Below are 13,113 nucleotides of genomic sequence, written 5' to 3'. Positions count from 1 at the left end.
GCGCCAAACCTCCCACAAGCTTTGCAGAGTTTATGAAGTGTCTCTCATCTGATCCTCACCACCTCCCTAGATGGGGGTGCTTGCTATTATTCCCCATTTTGCAGAGGAAGAAACTGAGGTTTTTAGCTAACTTAAGGCGCTTCTCTCCTAGGGTCCCAGAGCTGACAGTGGCCAAGGCGGGAGCTGAACGACTCCAGCTGCAGCAGGATCCTGTCCACTTCACCACCCAGCCTCTGCCTCCAGTTTTCGGAAAGATAACAAGCACAAAAGCTTGAAAGACCAAGGCAACCACAAAATCAGACCTCAGCCGCCGGCCCTTCGCGGTGGGTCACTGCTCAGCAGTTTCCCCCTTGGAGCAGATGGACAGTTTGAGGAAACTAAGTCACCGTATCCCACTGAGGTGAGGAGGGAGAGGTTGGGGAGAATGTGGGGCTGAGGACTCGTTTGCTACCAACAGGAATATGCAAATAGGATGGCAATGAGCAAGGAACATACTTTCTTCGTGTAAATGACTAATTTCCCTTGGTTATTCCAACTGGAATAATAATAAGGAAATTAAGCCTCCATTTCTATTTGCATTAGGAAAGATAGAGTCTATCTCTCAACAGCACAAGAGGAAGGAGCCAGATGGAGAAAGATGCTCCAATGTCACTGCCCTCAAGGAAAGGATGCACTTATCCTGGGATTTGAGCTAGATGGCCGTGAGATTGACTGTCCCTTTCTGCTAATAACCTCATCCCTTGACAAATTTCAGAAGATTATTCAAGCAAAAGGCCCGAGACAGCCAGGGATGTCTCAGACCACATTTTGCGTCAACAGTATTAGCAGAGCCACAGATGGAGGCCGGCACAATAATATCTACTTAAGAGAAAGACTCATGTTGGTAAAAGATTCCAAGGGCAGACACATATGGGAAGGCTGCTTTGGGCGGGCCGGGGACCTGGGGAGCCCCAAAGATAAGCTCCATTTCCCCAGACAGTGGCTGTAGCTGCGCTCTCCCAGTGGCTTTGTACACCGCCGGGGTTCAGAATCTAATAGTATCTATGTAAGGTGCTGGGTGAAAGCTAGCCCCAAACTTTCCCTGCATCATAGGGAGACAGCGGGGTGTGAGGCTGTCTTGGCTCTGGGCACAATCCTGATTTTGGAAGATTCATTGTTACCCCCAAATAAGGGGGTAAAGAAAGGCACAAGGCTCCCCTAGACTGTTGAAGGGGGTAAAGAAAGGTACAAAGCTCCCCTAGACTTGTGAAGCTTGGTGGGGACTGAACTGAGAGTTAGAGGAGGAAGAGGAAGAAGAGAGCATAGTAAAAGCTGCCACATATAATCCTATTGGTTCCTCACACAGCCTTATGGGATCAGTCCCCTCTGCCCAATGACTTCCTCTAGCCCTAAACATTTATCACAACATGCAAGTGTTTCAAGTTTATTAAAAAATGCCAGGCCCAAACTTGGGCAAATCCATTAGCACCTTAGCACAGGACTCCCTCCCAGAAAGTGCTTCATGCACGTCTGTCATTGGTCAAGCCGCAGTGGTGGAGACGGGGCCCACACTCTCCACCAGATCAGGATCCTTTGCAGTTCTAGAGTGAGGTCAGTGAGTCACGGGGGGAAAGAGAAGTGGCTGAGGGCCCTCCACAGTCACTCCCTCTCCCCATATATGACACGAGGGGCTTCTAGTGCTCTTTGCACATTGGACATGGGCATCGTAGGCCCAAAGCTTGCTCCCTTCCCTGGTACTCCATGTCCACCACTTACTGAGCAGCGATTTTGATGAACTTTTTCACCAGCTGGACTCTCTTGCAGAGCTGGCTGCACAGCAGGATCTCCGTGGCCACCCACAGCTGGACTTCATTGCATCTCTGCAGCAGGAGACTGAGGTTCACCGTGTTCTCGCTGCTTCCTTGTCGGCTGAATGTGAAGTAAATCAGCTCTTGCTGTGGGGACAGAACAAGCTCTTAAAGACTGGCTTTCTTTTCTTTCTTTCTATCTTTTTTTTGAGATGAGTCTGTTGCTTTGTCATTTAAGGATCTGCTTATGGATCATAAAGTGACTTCTTCAACCAGAAGGTCACAGAATGAGGGTCTAGAACAGGGAAGGTCCTTAGAGAACACAGAGAAAATGGAGGTGGTCACAGAGGAGGGAGAATGAAGGGGTGGCTTTTGATGGGAACATAAGAGGGAATGATAGAAACTTTATGATGATACTTGACTTCAGACCCCCCAAAGCATGATACAAATGTGAGTTCACCTCCTGTCTCTTCTTGCTCTCTCCATTTCAGGCAGACTGGCTCTTTACCATATACAGTGTCCCTTCTGCTGCCTCCTCAACTTGACCCATGTGCCCCCTGACGCCTGATCTCACCTGATCCAGCCTCTCTGACTTACTTCAAAGCACGGCCGAGGGGCCATCTCATCTACCTTCTCTCTCTGACTGTGTCCAAGCTGTTTCCATCCAGGAACAGGTGAGCACTGAAGTACAGAGCGTTCTTCACTTCATCTCTGTATGTCCAGTGCCTCATGGAGGCTCTGATATAGAGCAGATGCTCAAAGACCATTTGTTGATTAATATTAAGAATGCTTCTAATAAGGACTGGACACCAAAGGTCCTTCCCAACTTTTGCAGACCTCCACACTGCTGCCCCTTTTATTTCCATTCAACCAATCCTGATTCTGGGCCCACTACAAAATGGGCACCTTGGAGATCCTTCCCCACGCTGAAGCGGGGGCTCTCTGGAAGCCCCATCCAACCAACCATCCTTTCCCACCAGTTCTTACCTCATGAATTGAGTTGAACAAGCTCCAATCGAAGTTCATTAATTCCATGGCCAGGTCCCATGTGTTCATTCCCAAGATTCTCAGAGACCTTTGCTGGGATTCCTCACTCTCGACCAGGGGGCTCTAAATGGATGGGCAGAAACAAAGGGATCTTGAGCAGCCCAAATGTTTCTCACTAAATTAGTCACTCGACAGAGGCTCGGACAACAATCTTCGACGAGTGCACTTAATATTGTTTCCCGTCTGTTCACCTTCTATGAATTACAACCTATTTTGGAAATAGGCTCAGAAACCGGAGTCTGCGATCAATGATTTCTGATTGAATTAGCCCCTCTCTCCCACACAATATAAAATCTGATTAGAGGCCCTTGCCCCTGGAGTAAGGTAATAAAAGCCAAATCCCTGAAATCGCTCTCATTCCTCATCTGCATGAGTATATGGGCCATCGAGGAGATGGGAAAACCAACAAAAGAAATGTCACGGGCCACATCCATAAAGACAGACATGGATTGGATGTGGAATACATTTCACGTTCTTTACCTCACGTGAACAAGGAAAATGATATGAAAATGCCCATGGAACAGGACAGGTAAAGCAGGAGGAGACTCAAACTGCAGAGAAAATTGGTACTGAAATTGGTTTTTGTATATCCAAGATGTTTATCTCCTGTAAACACAGAACCAGATCTGTTTTCTCTAAATGACCGAAAAATGACATTTTCCCCCCACTGCTCTGCCCTACCCTCCCATGTGGGCTCTATGGCAATTGCACCGCCATGAAATTGGATAGAGAAAATTAGTTGGATGAAATTTGATTAGCTTCTCCTGGCTGTGAAGAGTTTGGTGGCCCTTTCCCAAAGCTGTTTAATATCAGTGAATCACAATACCTCTTCTTCTGGGGAGGGCCTTCATGCCTGAGCTTGCTCAGTTATCAATAAATCAATCCATAAACATTTATTAAGTGCCTACTATGTGCCAGGCTCTCTGCTAAGTTTTAAGCAGTTATTGACAGCTTGTTTTTTTGCTTGGAAACAAGACAAAGTTGGGCCATTTCTCCCAAACATTGATTCTTTCTTTATATTTGAATCCATAGTACCTGGTACATGGCCTGGTATACAGGAGCCATCTAATACATACTGTCTAAATGAAAAAATGAATCTATGCTAAACTAGGAACTGCGCAATTCTTATTTTTCAAAATTACATTAAAATGGTTATTAGTAAAACTAAAGAGCTTCCAAAGTAGAACTTCTCTTAAGCATTTTTGAAGTTCTTTTTTTTATGCTTTCAGACTTTTCTTAAATCTTCCCTCATTCTATTGGGGGAAATGTAACGAACAGACAAACACAAGAAAATTGGAGGAGCAAGAAAGCACAGGCACCTCGGGGGATTCTCAAAGGCTGCTGCTTCTCAGGGCACAAGACAAAATTTCCCTGAAGAATCGGCCAGCTGTCCGGCAGCTGTATGATGTCCCCTCCTTGGAGCTTTCCAATGGAACAGGAGAATCAGTGGGTACCCGAGTCCCTAGCACAGCTCAGTGCTGCCCGTTCCTCCTCCACCACACACAATTATGAAATAGTTGGAGTGTGTCCTTAACCTTTTACAATCCTGTCCATTTCCTTGCCTCATGATCCCCAGGGTCCCCTGACAGAATTTACTCCCTTTGATTCCTTCCTCTAGTATTTTCCTACTCTCAAAGTTTATCTGTTGGCCCATTTTTCAGCACCTGACTCCCTAATAAACTAATTTGTGTTAATGACATCACACGTAGGCATTCTGGAGGCCCAAAGGGGATCCTGGGCAGCAGAGGCAGGGAGAGACAGAGCATTGCCTTGGCAGTCAAACAACTCATCTGTAAAATGGGAATGATAACGCTGCTCATTTTCCAAACTCCTGGGTTAGGGTAATTACCTCCTCAGATCACGGGAGACTCAAATAGGATAATGTACACATGAGGGACACAGTTTGGAATTCTTTGTCAAAGTCTGCTCTTACTTTGATGATGGAAGCATCAATTTTAAGCCCATGGAGCAGTCGGATATTTCTAATGGAAGCTTTCTGATTGAAGCATTAAACTGGATCTAAATCTGACATCTGGAGAAGGTTAGGATGGGGACTTCAGAGATGATCTAGCTCAACCCCTTCCTTTTACAGATGAGGAAACGGAGGCTAAGAGAAGGAAAATGAATTGGCAGAAGCCCTTGGAATCACAGGAGGTCCCGGGGACAGAGATATGCAGAGTCAAACCGCATTGCTCACAGGAAGCCCAGGAGCCACTGAGGGAGGATCTTAGCAAGAACTGAAAACGAGAGCCCAAGGCTTTCCTGGGCCTCCTAATTCTCCCAGATTTCAGAATTTAGCCTCCTCTTTAAACAGAGGATGGGGCTGCAAACCCCCTGTCTGAGGCTGCTTCTGTGAACTCTAATGTTGTAAATGAGTCAGAGAAAGGACGTTCAAGACCCAGGCTCTGTTGTCCCGAAGGCTGCCCTGACTCTCCCAAACCCACCAGACAGCAGGGCTAGAATTCAGGAAGAGCGAGCAGCCTCACTTGGAGAGGAGAGTGGGAGATGGCAAGCGGGCCAGATTGGGAATTGGAAGAGCCAAGCTGGGGTCCAAGCTCATCCATTTGTTTCCTTTTAGGCCTCAGACTCCCCATCTGTAAAATGGAGTATGGGGCCTCGTGGGCCTCCTTCAGACTTCCATCTGTGCCCCGTTGTGTTGAAACTTCTCAGATTAAGTCAAGTCCCCTTTGAGACAAGAACCTGAATGGTTACCTGGGAAATACATCCTCTAGATTTGAGCATTTTTTTTAGAGCTTCTATTATTTTGATATTCATAGGAACTGCTTCATTTTCAGCTTTGTATTATTAACAGCCAGCACATGCTAGTTAGTGACTTAATAGATGTTTGTTGATAGACCATTAATCGTATCACAACTATGGATTTGTTGATCTTTTCCCCTTATATGTGAAAGACTTTGAAAGAAGGATTCTTTCCATTCTTTCTTCTTCCTCCCTCTTTACTTTCCCTTTCTCCTTCCCTTCCTCCTTCCCTTCCTTCTTTCTTTCCTTCCTCTTTCTCCCTCCCTTCCCTCCTTCCTATTTTTCTTTTCCCTTTGACAAAAGGACTGATGATTCTTACCAAAGTCTCTGACAGATCCTTGCGGTAGACATAGATCCGACTTGATAGTTCCAGTGATTTTGAGATGGCTAAGTCATTTGGCTGAAGTTCATGCTTTTCTTTAAGAAAATAAAAAGAAACGGGACAGTGAGAAGAGTAACAACCATGGCAGAGATGTTGTGTAACTAGCAGCATCTCCGAGAAATGCCCTGAAAAATAAATACAACTTGAACTGAAATTTGGGACAGCAATCATGTTATAACTCTGCTTGGTTCAATTCAATAAACATTAAGGCTGATCGATGTGAAAGGCACAGGAAGCTGACTTTGGAGTTAGGGACCTCTAGTTTAAATCTTGGCATACAGTAAGTGTCCACTGAATGCTGATTGTGCTTCTAATGCCTGAATGGCCAAGCAGGTGGCCATGGGCAGGTCACCTTCTTAACCCAGAATACTCACTGGCTACAAATGACAAGGATTTGCCTTGGTGGAGCAAGCTTGCACACCAGGAGCAAGTCTGTGGGTCCCAACTGCCCGCTCTTATCACCACCTCATCCTGGTCACCAAAATTCACTCAGAAGGCAAAAAGCCATTCATCTCCTTTCTAAGGAGACCCCTGATCTACACACTTATTTCTGGAGGTCCAGTGCACCCCTCTCTACCACCCTAGACAGTTCTCCTCACTCCCCATGAGGTCCAAGTCAGTGATTGTGAGAGATGATTAAAGTAACCAAACACCAGGCTCGGAAGTCGGATACTAGCAGAATGGGCTCAGACTACAGGAGACTGGTCCCAAAAAAGGGAAGCAAAAGCCAGGGAAAGGACTCAGAGAGGAGGAAGGGAAAGTCTGAGAAATCTCTAAAAAGCATTCTAATGTTCCTACCAGAAAAGTAAATTTGTACACTCACATCTGTGTTTACACTAGCACATTTGACTGTAAGCAGCAAAATCCAACCGGTATTTAAGTGTTTAAAAGGAAAGTGAAGACCTGAGTTCTAAATTTTGCCTTGGATCAATACTACTTGTATAATTTTGGTCAATCAGTTAACCTTTTGTCTCAGTTTCCTCCTCTGTAAAATAGGGATAATAATAGCACCTAATAATTCTAAATGTGCATCGTAGTGATGATAAGTGAGATAATAATTGTAAAATGCTTAGCAGTGTCTGGCATATAATACGTGCTCTAGAAATCATAGGCTAGGAGCTGTACTGCTCAAATCCATTCAGGCTGGAGACTAAGGCTGGTGACCTTTCCCCTCCCCTCCTCCTCATTCTCATTCTCTCATTCCCTCATATTCTCTCTCTGTCTCTCATGGTCACTCTGTCTGTCTCTGACTGTCTCTCTGTCTTTGTCTCTGTATCTCTGTCTCTGTCTGTCTCTGTCATCTTAAACTAGGTGCTTCCCTTGGGGCTTAGGAGATATTTACTTTTATGTGTTTAAATTTTCACTTTGTTTCTAAGGTCAGCAAATGTGGCTCAGCTATTAATCAAGAGAATTACTAAAGTTCCTTGAACGTGGCCTTGAGGGAGAGGATGGAAAAGACCTGGGAGAGGAGCGAAACTTAAAATGGATACATCTTTCAAAATGTGATTTCTGGCTGGGGGCTCAGGCTCAGTCCAAGGAGAAGAGTTTATTGGTTTATTTTAACAGCTCCCCAGGGCAGAAAGAATCCATTCCAAGGGTTTCTCCAAATAAGAGAAACTAAGTATCTTGCACTGAGCTTGGCGCCCTCCATTTCCCATCAACTAGTTTAAAGGAGCCCCTTTCCCAGAGGGGAGGGGGCCAGAGAGACAGAGAGTCCTGCCCCAGAGGAGAGGTCAGCCTACCCAAAGAGCAGGAGAGAGTAAAAGTGACCCACTCCTTTGTCTACCTCGGTAACAGCCACTCTTATGAGAGGGAGAGGATAAGGGAGACAGGGAGAAGAGAAAGGGAGAGGACAAAAGGAGAGAAGAAGGTAGGAAGAGAGGAGAGGGAAGGAGAATGGGGGCAGAGTGTGAAAGAAAAGGGGATGGGGAAAGGGAGAGAAGAAAAAAAGGAGGGAAAGAAGCATTAGGGAAGGAATGAAGAGTTGGAGAGAGAGAAGGGAAAGAGAAAAAAGAAGAGAAGAAGGGGAAGGAGAGAGGATGAAAAGGGCAAAACATGGAAAAAAGAAGAAAGCTAAAAGGAGAAAAGGGAGGTAAAGGAGCAATAGGAAAGGAATGAAGTGATAGAAAGAGAGGAAAGGAAAGAGAAAAAAGAAGGCAAAAAGGAGAGAGGATGAAAGGAAAAAAATGGAGAAAAGGAAGAAAGCTAAAAGGGAGAGAAGAAAAGAGAGGGAAAGGAGCAGTAGGAAAGGAATGAAGCGATAGAAAGAGAGAAGGAAAAGGAAAGAGAAAGAAAAAAGGGGAAGAAGGAGAGAGGATGAAAGGGACAAAAGTGGAGAAAAGGAAGAAAGCTAAAAGGGAGAGAAGAAAAGGGAGGGAAAGGAGCATTAGGAAAGGAATGAAGTGATAGAAAGAGAGAAGGAAAAGGAAAGAGAAAGAAAAAAGGGGAAGAAGGAGAGAGGATGAAAGGAAAAAGTGGGAGAAAAGGAAGAAAGCTAAAAGGGAGAGAAGAAAAGGGAGGGAAAGGAGCAGTAGGAAAGGAATGAAGCGATAGAAAGAGAGAAGGAAAAGGAAAGAGAAAGAAAAAAGGGGAAGAAGGAGAGAGGATGAAAGGGACAAAAGTGGAGAAAAGGAAGAAAGCTAAAAGGGAGAGAAGAAAAGGGAGGGAAAGGCAGTAGGAGGAATGAACATAGAAAGAGAGAAGGAAAAGGAAAGAGAAAGAAAAAAGGGGAAGAAGGAGAGAGGATGAAAGGAAAAAAATGGAGAAAAGGAAGAAAGCTAAAAGGGAGAGAAGAAAAGAGAGGGAAAGGAGCAGTAGGAAAGGAATGAAGCGATAGAAAGAGAGAAGGAAAAGGAAAGAGAAAGAAAAAAGGGGAAGAAGGAGAGAGGATGAAAGGGACAAAAGTGGAGAAAAGGAAGAAAGCTAAAAGGGAGGCAGTGAAAGAGGCCGGGAGGGAGCGAAAGGGACAGAGGAAGGCAGGGCTGAGAAAAAGCAGGTCTCCATTCCCGAGCCGCCCCCGCTGCCCTACGGGAACTAAGAAGATGCTCTAAGAACCGAGGTCCAGCAAACACTGGATCTGTGTATTAAGCCCCTCGCTCGGCGGAGGCCGAGAGTTCTTAACAGGCGGCACCACTGAGAGATTTTAAAGTGTTCCCCTCTCCCAAAGCGGGGGCCGCTCCCTAACGGTCTCTGCGCATCAGAGATCTATAAAGCGCCCGTGAGCCCAATCTAAGAGGCCGAGAGCGGCTTTTCCCCGCCCCGCGGGCGCCCGCAGTCGGAGCCCCTCATTGATCGCCCGCTTCACCAGGTGCCCCCCAGCCCCTGGGGGCTGCCCCCGGGACTTCTGGGGAAGCGGGGATCCCAGCGCACGGGCTCGGCCCCCTCGGCCCTGTCCCCTGGGCCCGGAGAGAGCCAGTCCGCCCTGACAGCGGTGGGCCAGGCTCGCGGGGCCTTAGAGGAAATTGTGACAAACGGGACCGAAAGCGGTGACAAAATGGCAACGACACGACCACTGACACCTCGGCCCCCGCTTTTAAGGGAGGGGGGCTCAGACCTGGGCTGGGGGAGGGGGGAAGGGAAGCCAAGGGAGAAGCGGGACTCCCCGGACCTCAGCCGGGCCCGATTGATGCCTGATTTGCATATGCAGTTTCATTGGGTGCTCACTAAGGGAGCGGAGGATTATTCGGGAAAGCTCCCGCCCGAGGGAGGCCTTCTCCCCACGGGGACAATGACAACGGCGCCGCCGACGCCGCCAGGGCCCGGTTCGGCCCGTCCTCCCGCCTCCATAACCTCCCAGCCGCCCCGGCCCCGCCCCTGCCAGAGTCCAAGCGCCTCCTCTGCGCTCTCCCCGTGGAAGGAGCTGTTAAAGGCCAACCGGGGCCGGAGGCTGCGCGGGGGCGGCCGTCGGGGGCCGGAGGGCCCGGGGGTCACGAGATCAATAGTGTCCGCCGGTAACCGGGGGGATTTTATTCGAGAGAGACGGAGTCATTCTGTGGCCACGTAAATACCCGCAGAAGAAAGGGCAGCGTTTATGCTGCACAGTCCGGCCCAGGCAACGGGGCCCGCTGATTCTGCTGCCTGCGCGGGCCACGGTTTTTCTCCTTTCATTTTATTAAAAAAAAGTTTTGTTTTGTTTTTAAATAAAACTCTTTTTCTCTCTCTGTCTCTGTCTCTCTCTGTGTCTCTCTCTCTCTCTGTCTCTTTCTCTGTCTCTCTCTGTCTCTATCTTTCTCTGTGTCTGTCTCTCTCTGTCTCTGTCTCTATCTCTCTGTCTCTGTCTCTGTCTCTCCTCCCCTCCCTTCCTCCCTCCCTCAAGCAATGTCACCCTCCATCAGTGTCCTAAGTTAATTTTAATATGAAAATATAGGCGCTTATCTAAGGTCTAAAATCCGAAGGGCTTGGTATCCACTTCAAGCCCCGGAGCCCCCTCCCCGGGGATTCCATTCTGGGGGAGAAAACAGCATCCGGCAGGCCCCAAGGACCGGCTGTTGTCATGGAAACCAGGGAGGAAGCAGCCTTTCCTTGTTCCCCCGGCCATGGGGCTGGGGACCCGGAGGGGACCGGCCCGACGCTCGCCCGACACGATGTCCCCCAGCTTCTTACTAAAGGGGAGCCGGCGGGGGTTTAGGATGCAAGCCAAAGCCCAGATTTACCCCCTGAGAAGGCGACAGCCACGAGGACCAGCTCCTCCTGAGCGTGCTGGAGCTTCCCGGCCACGATCTTGAGGATGTCCTGGGCCGTGCTGGAGACCCCGACCTTGACGCTGATGTACGAGTGCTCCGTGATGTACACGTGGCAGAAAACTGTCAACAGGACAGGGTGTGAGAACACAGAGAAGCAAGTTCCTGAAGCCCCGGCCCTGAGCGATCCCACGTACACACACACACACACACACACACACACACACACACTCACACACACAAATGCACACACACACATTCATGCACATACAAAGGCTTTCCTTCATACACAATGTGTATAGTCAGTCAGCAAGCATGTATTAAGTGCCTACTGTGTGCCTGGGCCCTGGGCTAAGTGCTGAGGACACAAAGGAAGACCCAGAGAGCAGGCCCTAGCTTCAGGAGCTCCCAGTGCGAGAGGGGAGACAATGAACAAACAAGGTACATAGATGGCCCCTTGGAGAGGGCCCCAGAGGGGAGGCCCTTCCCTCAGGGGATAGGGTGAGGCCTCTGAGGAGGGAATGGAAGGAAGCCAGGAGGTGGCGATGAGGGAGAGCATCCAGGCTTGGAAAATGGCTGGAGCTGGAGGCCAGTGTCCCTAGAGCCAAGAGTCCGGAGCAGGAGATGAGACACAGAAAGGGGCAAGGGAGGGCCTTGAACACCACACAAGGGAAGATTGTGTAGTTGATGCTGGAAGCAATAGGGATTTAGGGAGGGGGGACATTTGGTGCAGGAAGTCACCGACAGAAACTTAGAGATCTCTGTTTATTTGGGAGTGGAAATGCATTAAGACCCATGCACCAAGACCCGTGTGACTCATGGCCAACATATATGTGTGTGTGTATATGTATATGTATATATGTATATATGCATATACATACTGTAGCTGCACTTAGAGTTGTCTTTTCCCTATCATTTATGGGCACATTAAGGAGGGCATGTGACCTCCCCTTAGATTATCATGGGTATTATTATTAGATTATCTAGAGTATTATGTAGAGTCAGGGGGACCTGAGTTCAAAGCCGGCCTCAGACACTTTCCTGTGTGACCCTGAGCAAGTCACTTAGCCCCAATTGCATCGCCAAAAATAAATAAAATAAGGGAAAGACCAGTCTGGGACTCTATCTGTAGTTAACCTAAGGGTGGGAGGGCCCGCCCTGCCCACTCTGGGGGAAAGTCTTCTGCTGCTCCATCAGGAGATGAGGGAGAGGCTCCAGACAGCTGCTCTCCCGGCTGGTGAGAGAAGCAGGCTTTCTGAGGGGTCCGCAAGCTCGACAGTGTGAGCCGGGACAGCCCAAAGGGCTGAGTCTGCACTGGGAGGTGCTGGCAGCTGGGCCCCGGCCTCTGCTGTGTGCCCAGTGTCAGATACCCGGCGGTGGGAAAGGCCCGGAGAAAAGGAGGTTTAGAGAAGGGAAGGGAGGGTGAGAGAGAGGAGGAAGCAGGGAGAGATGGAGGAAGGAGTGGGGAAAGGAGGGAGTTAGAGGAATAAGGGGGAGGAAGGGAAGGGAGGAGAGAAAAAATGGAATCAGAGGAAGAGGAGGGTTGGTGAAGGGAGGGAAAGGGAAGGGAAGGAAAGGAAAGGGAGGAAAAGGGAAGGGAAGGGGGGAGGGAGGGGCTCAGGCTCAGAGGAAAGAAGCGGACTCTAAGGCAGAAGCCGGCCCGGGCTGCCTCCCACCGAGAGGGCGCCCCTCACGGGTGGCCACTGAAAGCCCAGATCGGACGGCCCTGCGCTGGGCCAGCCAAGGGGACCCGCCCAGGCGTGGGCACTGGAGGTCCCCTCCAAGGACATGGGACAGATCCCGGCTCCCGGCAGGATGGGCGGCTGGAGCTGGGCTGGGGCTGGGCCGGGGCCGGGGCTGGGGCTGGGGCTGGGGCTCGGTGACAGCCCCGTGGCCGCGTCCCTCCCGGCACACCCCTCTGACAAGGGTCTCCCCGCTCGTCGGGGGATTCGCCGATGGAAAAAGGCGGCTTCTCCCCCCGGACAATGGAGTTTTCCAGCAGCCCACAAATCAGCGCGGCCCAGATCTGTTTCCGGCTCATTAGCGAGAACGGTGGGAACAGGAGCTGAGGGCAGGGAAGCACCCGCACTTTCAGCCTGGAGAATGAGCTCATTAGCACCGGGGCCTAGGGCCGGGAGCGCCCTGGCAGGGATCAGAGCGGGCCGGGGAGCCGGGCCGCGGGGGGCTGTCGGGAAGAACCACTGTGAGCTGGAGTGCTTAGGACACCTCCGCCCGGGTTCTCTTCTTTCCCAATGGGACGGGAGCCCTCGAGGGCAGAACCATTTCTCTCCTGCCTTTATCATTCCCAGCTGCCTGATAGAGAATAGGGGCTTTTTCCTGGCCTGAGGAGCCCCGACATTAAAGCTAGACCGGAGCGGGGGCCTGGAATCGGCAAGTGCCGAGTTCAAACCCAAACCCGGACACTGACTAGTTGCATGACTCAGGGCAAGTCATTCTT

The 13,113-nt window shown here is 49.6% G+C and overlaps 1 protein-coding gene across 2 annotated transcripts in view; it reads right to left on the bottom strand.

Annotated features, from left to right (window-relative positions):
• The window catches only part of RAPGEF5 (Rap guanine nucleotide exchange factor 5), a 227,159-nt gene that overhangs the window by 27,031 nt on the left and 187,015 nt on the right, over nt 1–13,113 (bottom strand). For both annotated transcript variants that reach the window (XM_031940640.1, XM_031940641.1), the window contains 4 exons: nt 10,629–10,778; nt 5,914–6,011; nt 2,775–2,897; nt 1,756–1,934 (listed from right to left, as the gene is read on the bottom strand). In XM_031940640.1, coding sequence (XP_031796500.1) covers nt 1,756–1,934; nt 2,775–2,897; nt 5,914–6,011; nt 10,629–10,778 — 550 coding nt within the window. The remainder of the gene's footprint in view (nt 1–1,755; nt 1,935–2,774; nt 2,898–5,913; nt 6,012–10,628; nt 10,779–13,113) is intronic.

The sequence above is a fragment of the Sarcophilus harrisii genome, chromosome 5, assembly GCF_902635505.1.
Source record: "Sarcophilus harrisii chromosome 5, mSarHar1.11, whole genome shotgun sequence".
Taxonomy (NCBI): domain Eukaryota; kingdom Metazoa; phylum Chordata; class Mammalia; order Dasyuromorphia; family Dasyuridae; genus Sarcophilus; species Sarcophilus harrisii.
The sequence above is the reverse complement of the archived record's forward strand: the minus strand, read 5'-3'. Positions and strand labels throughout refer to the sequence as shown.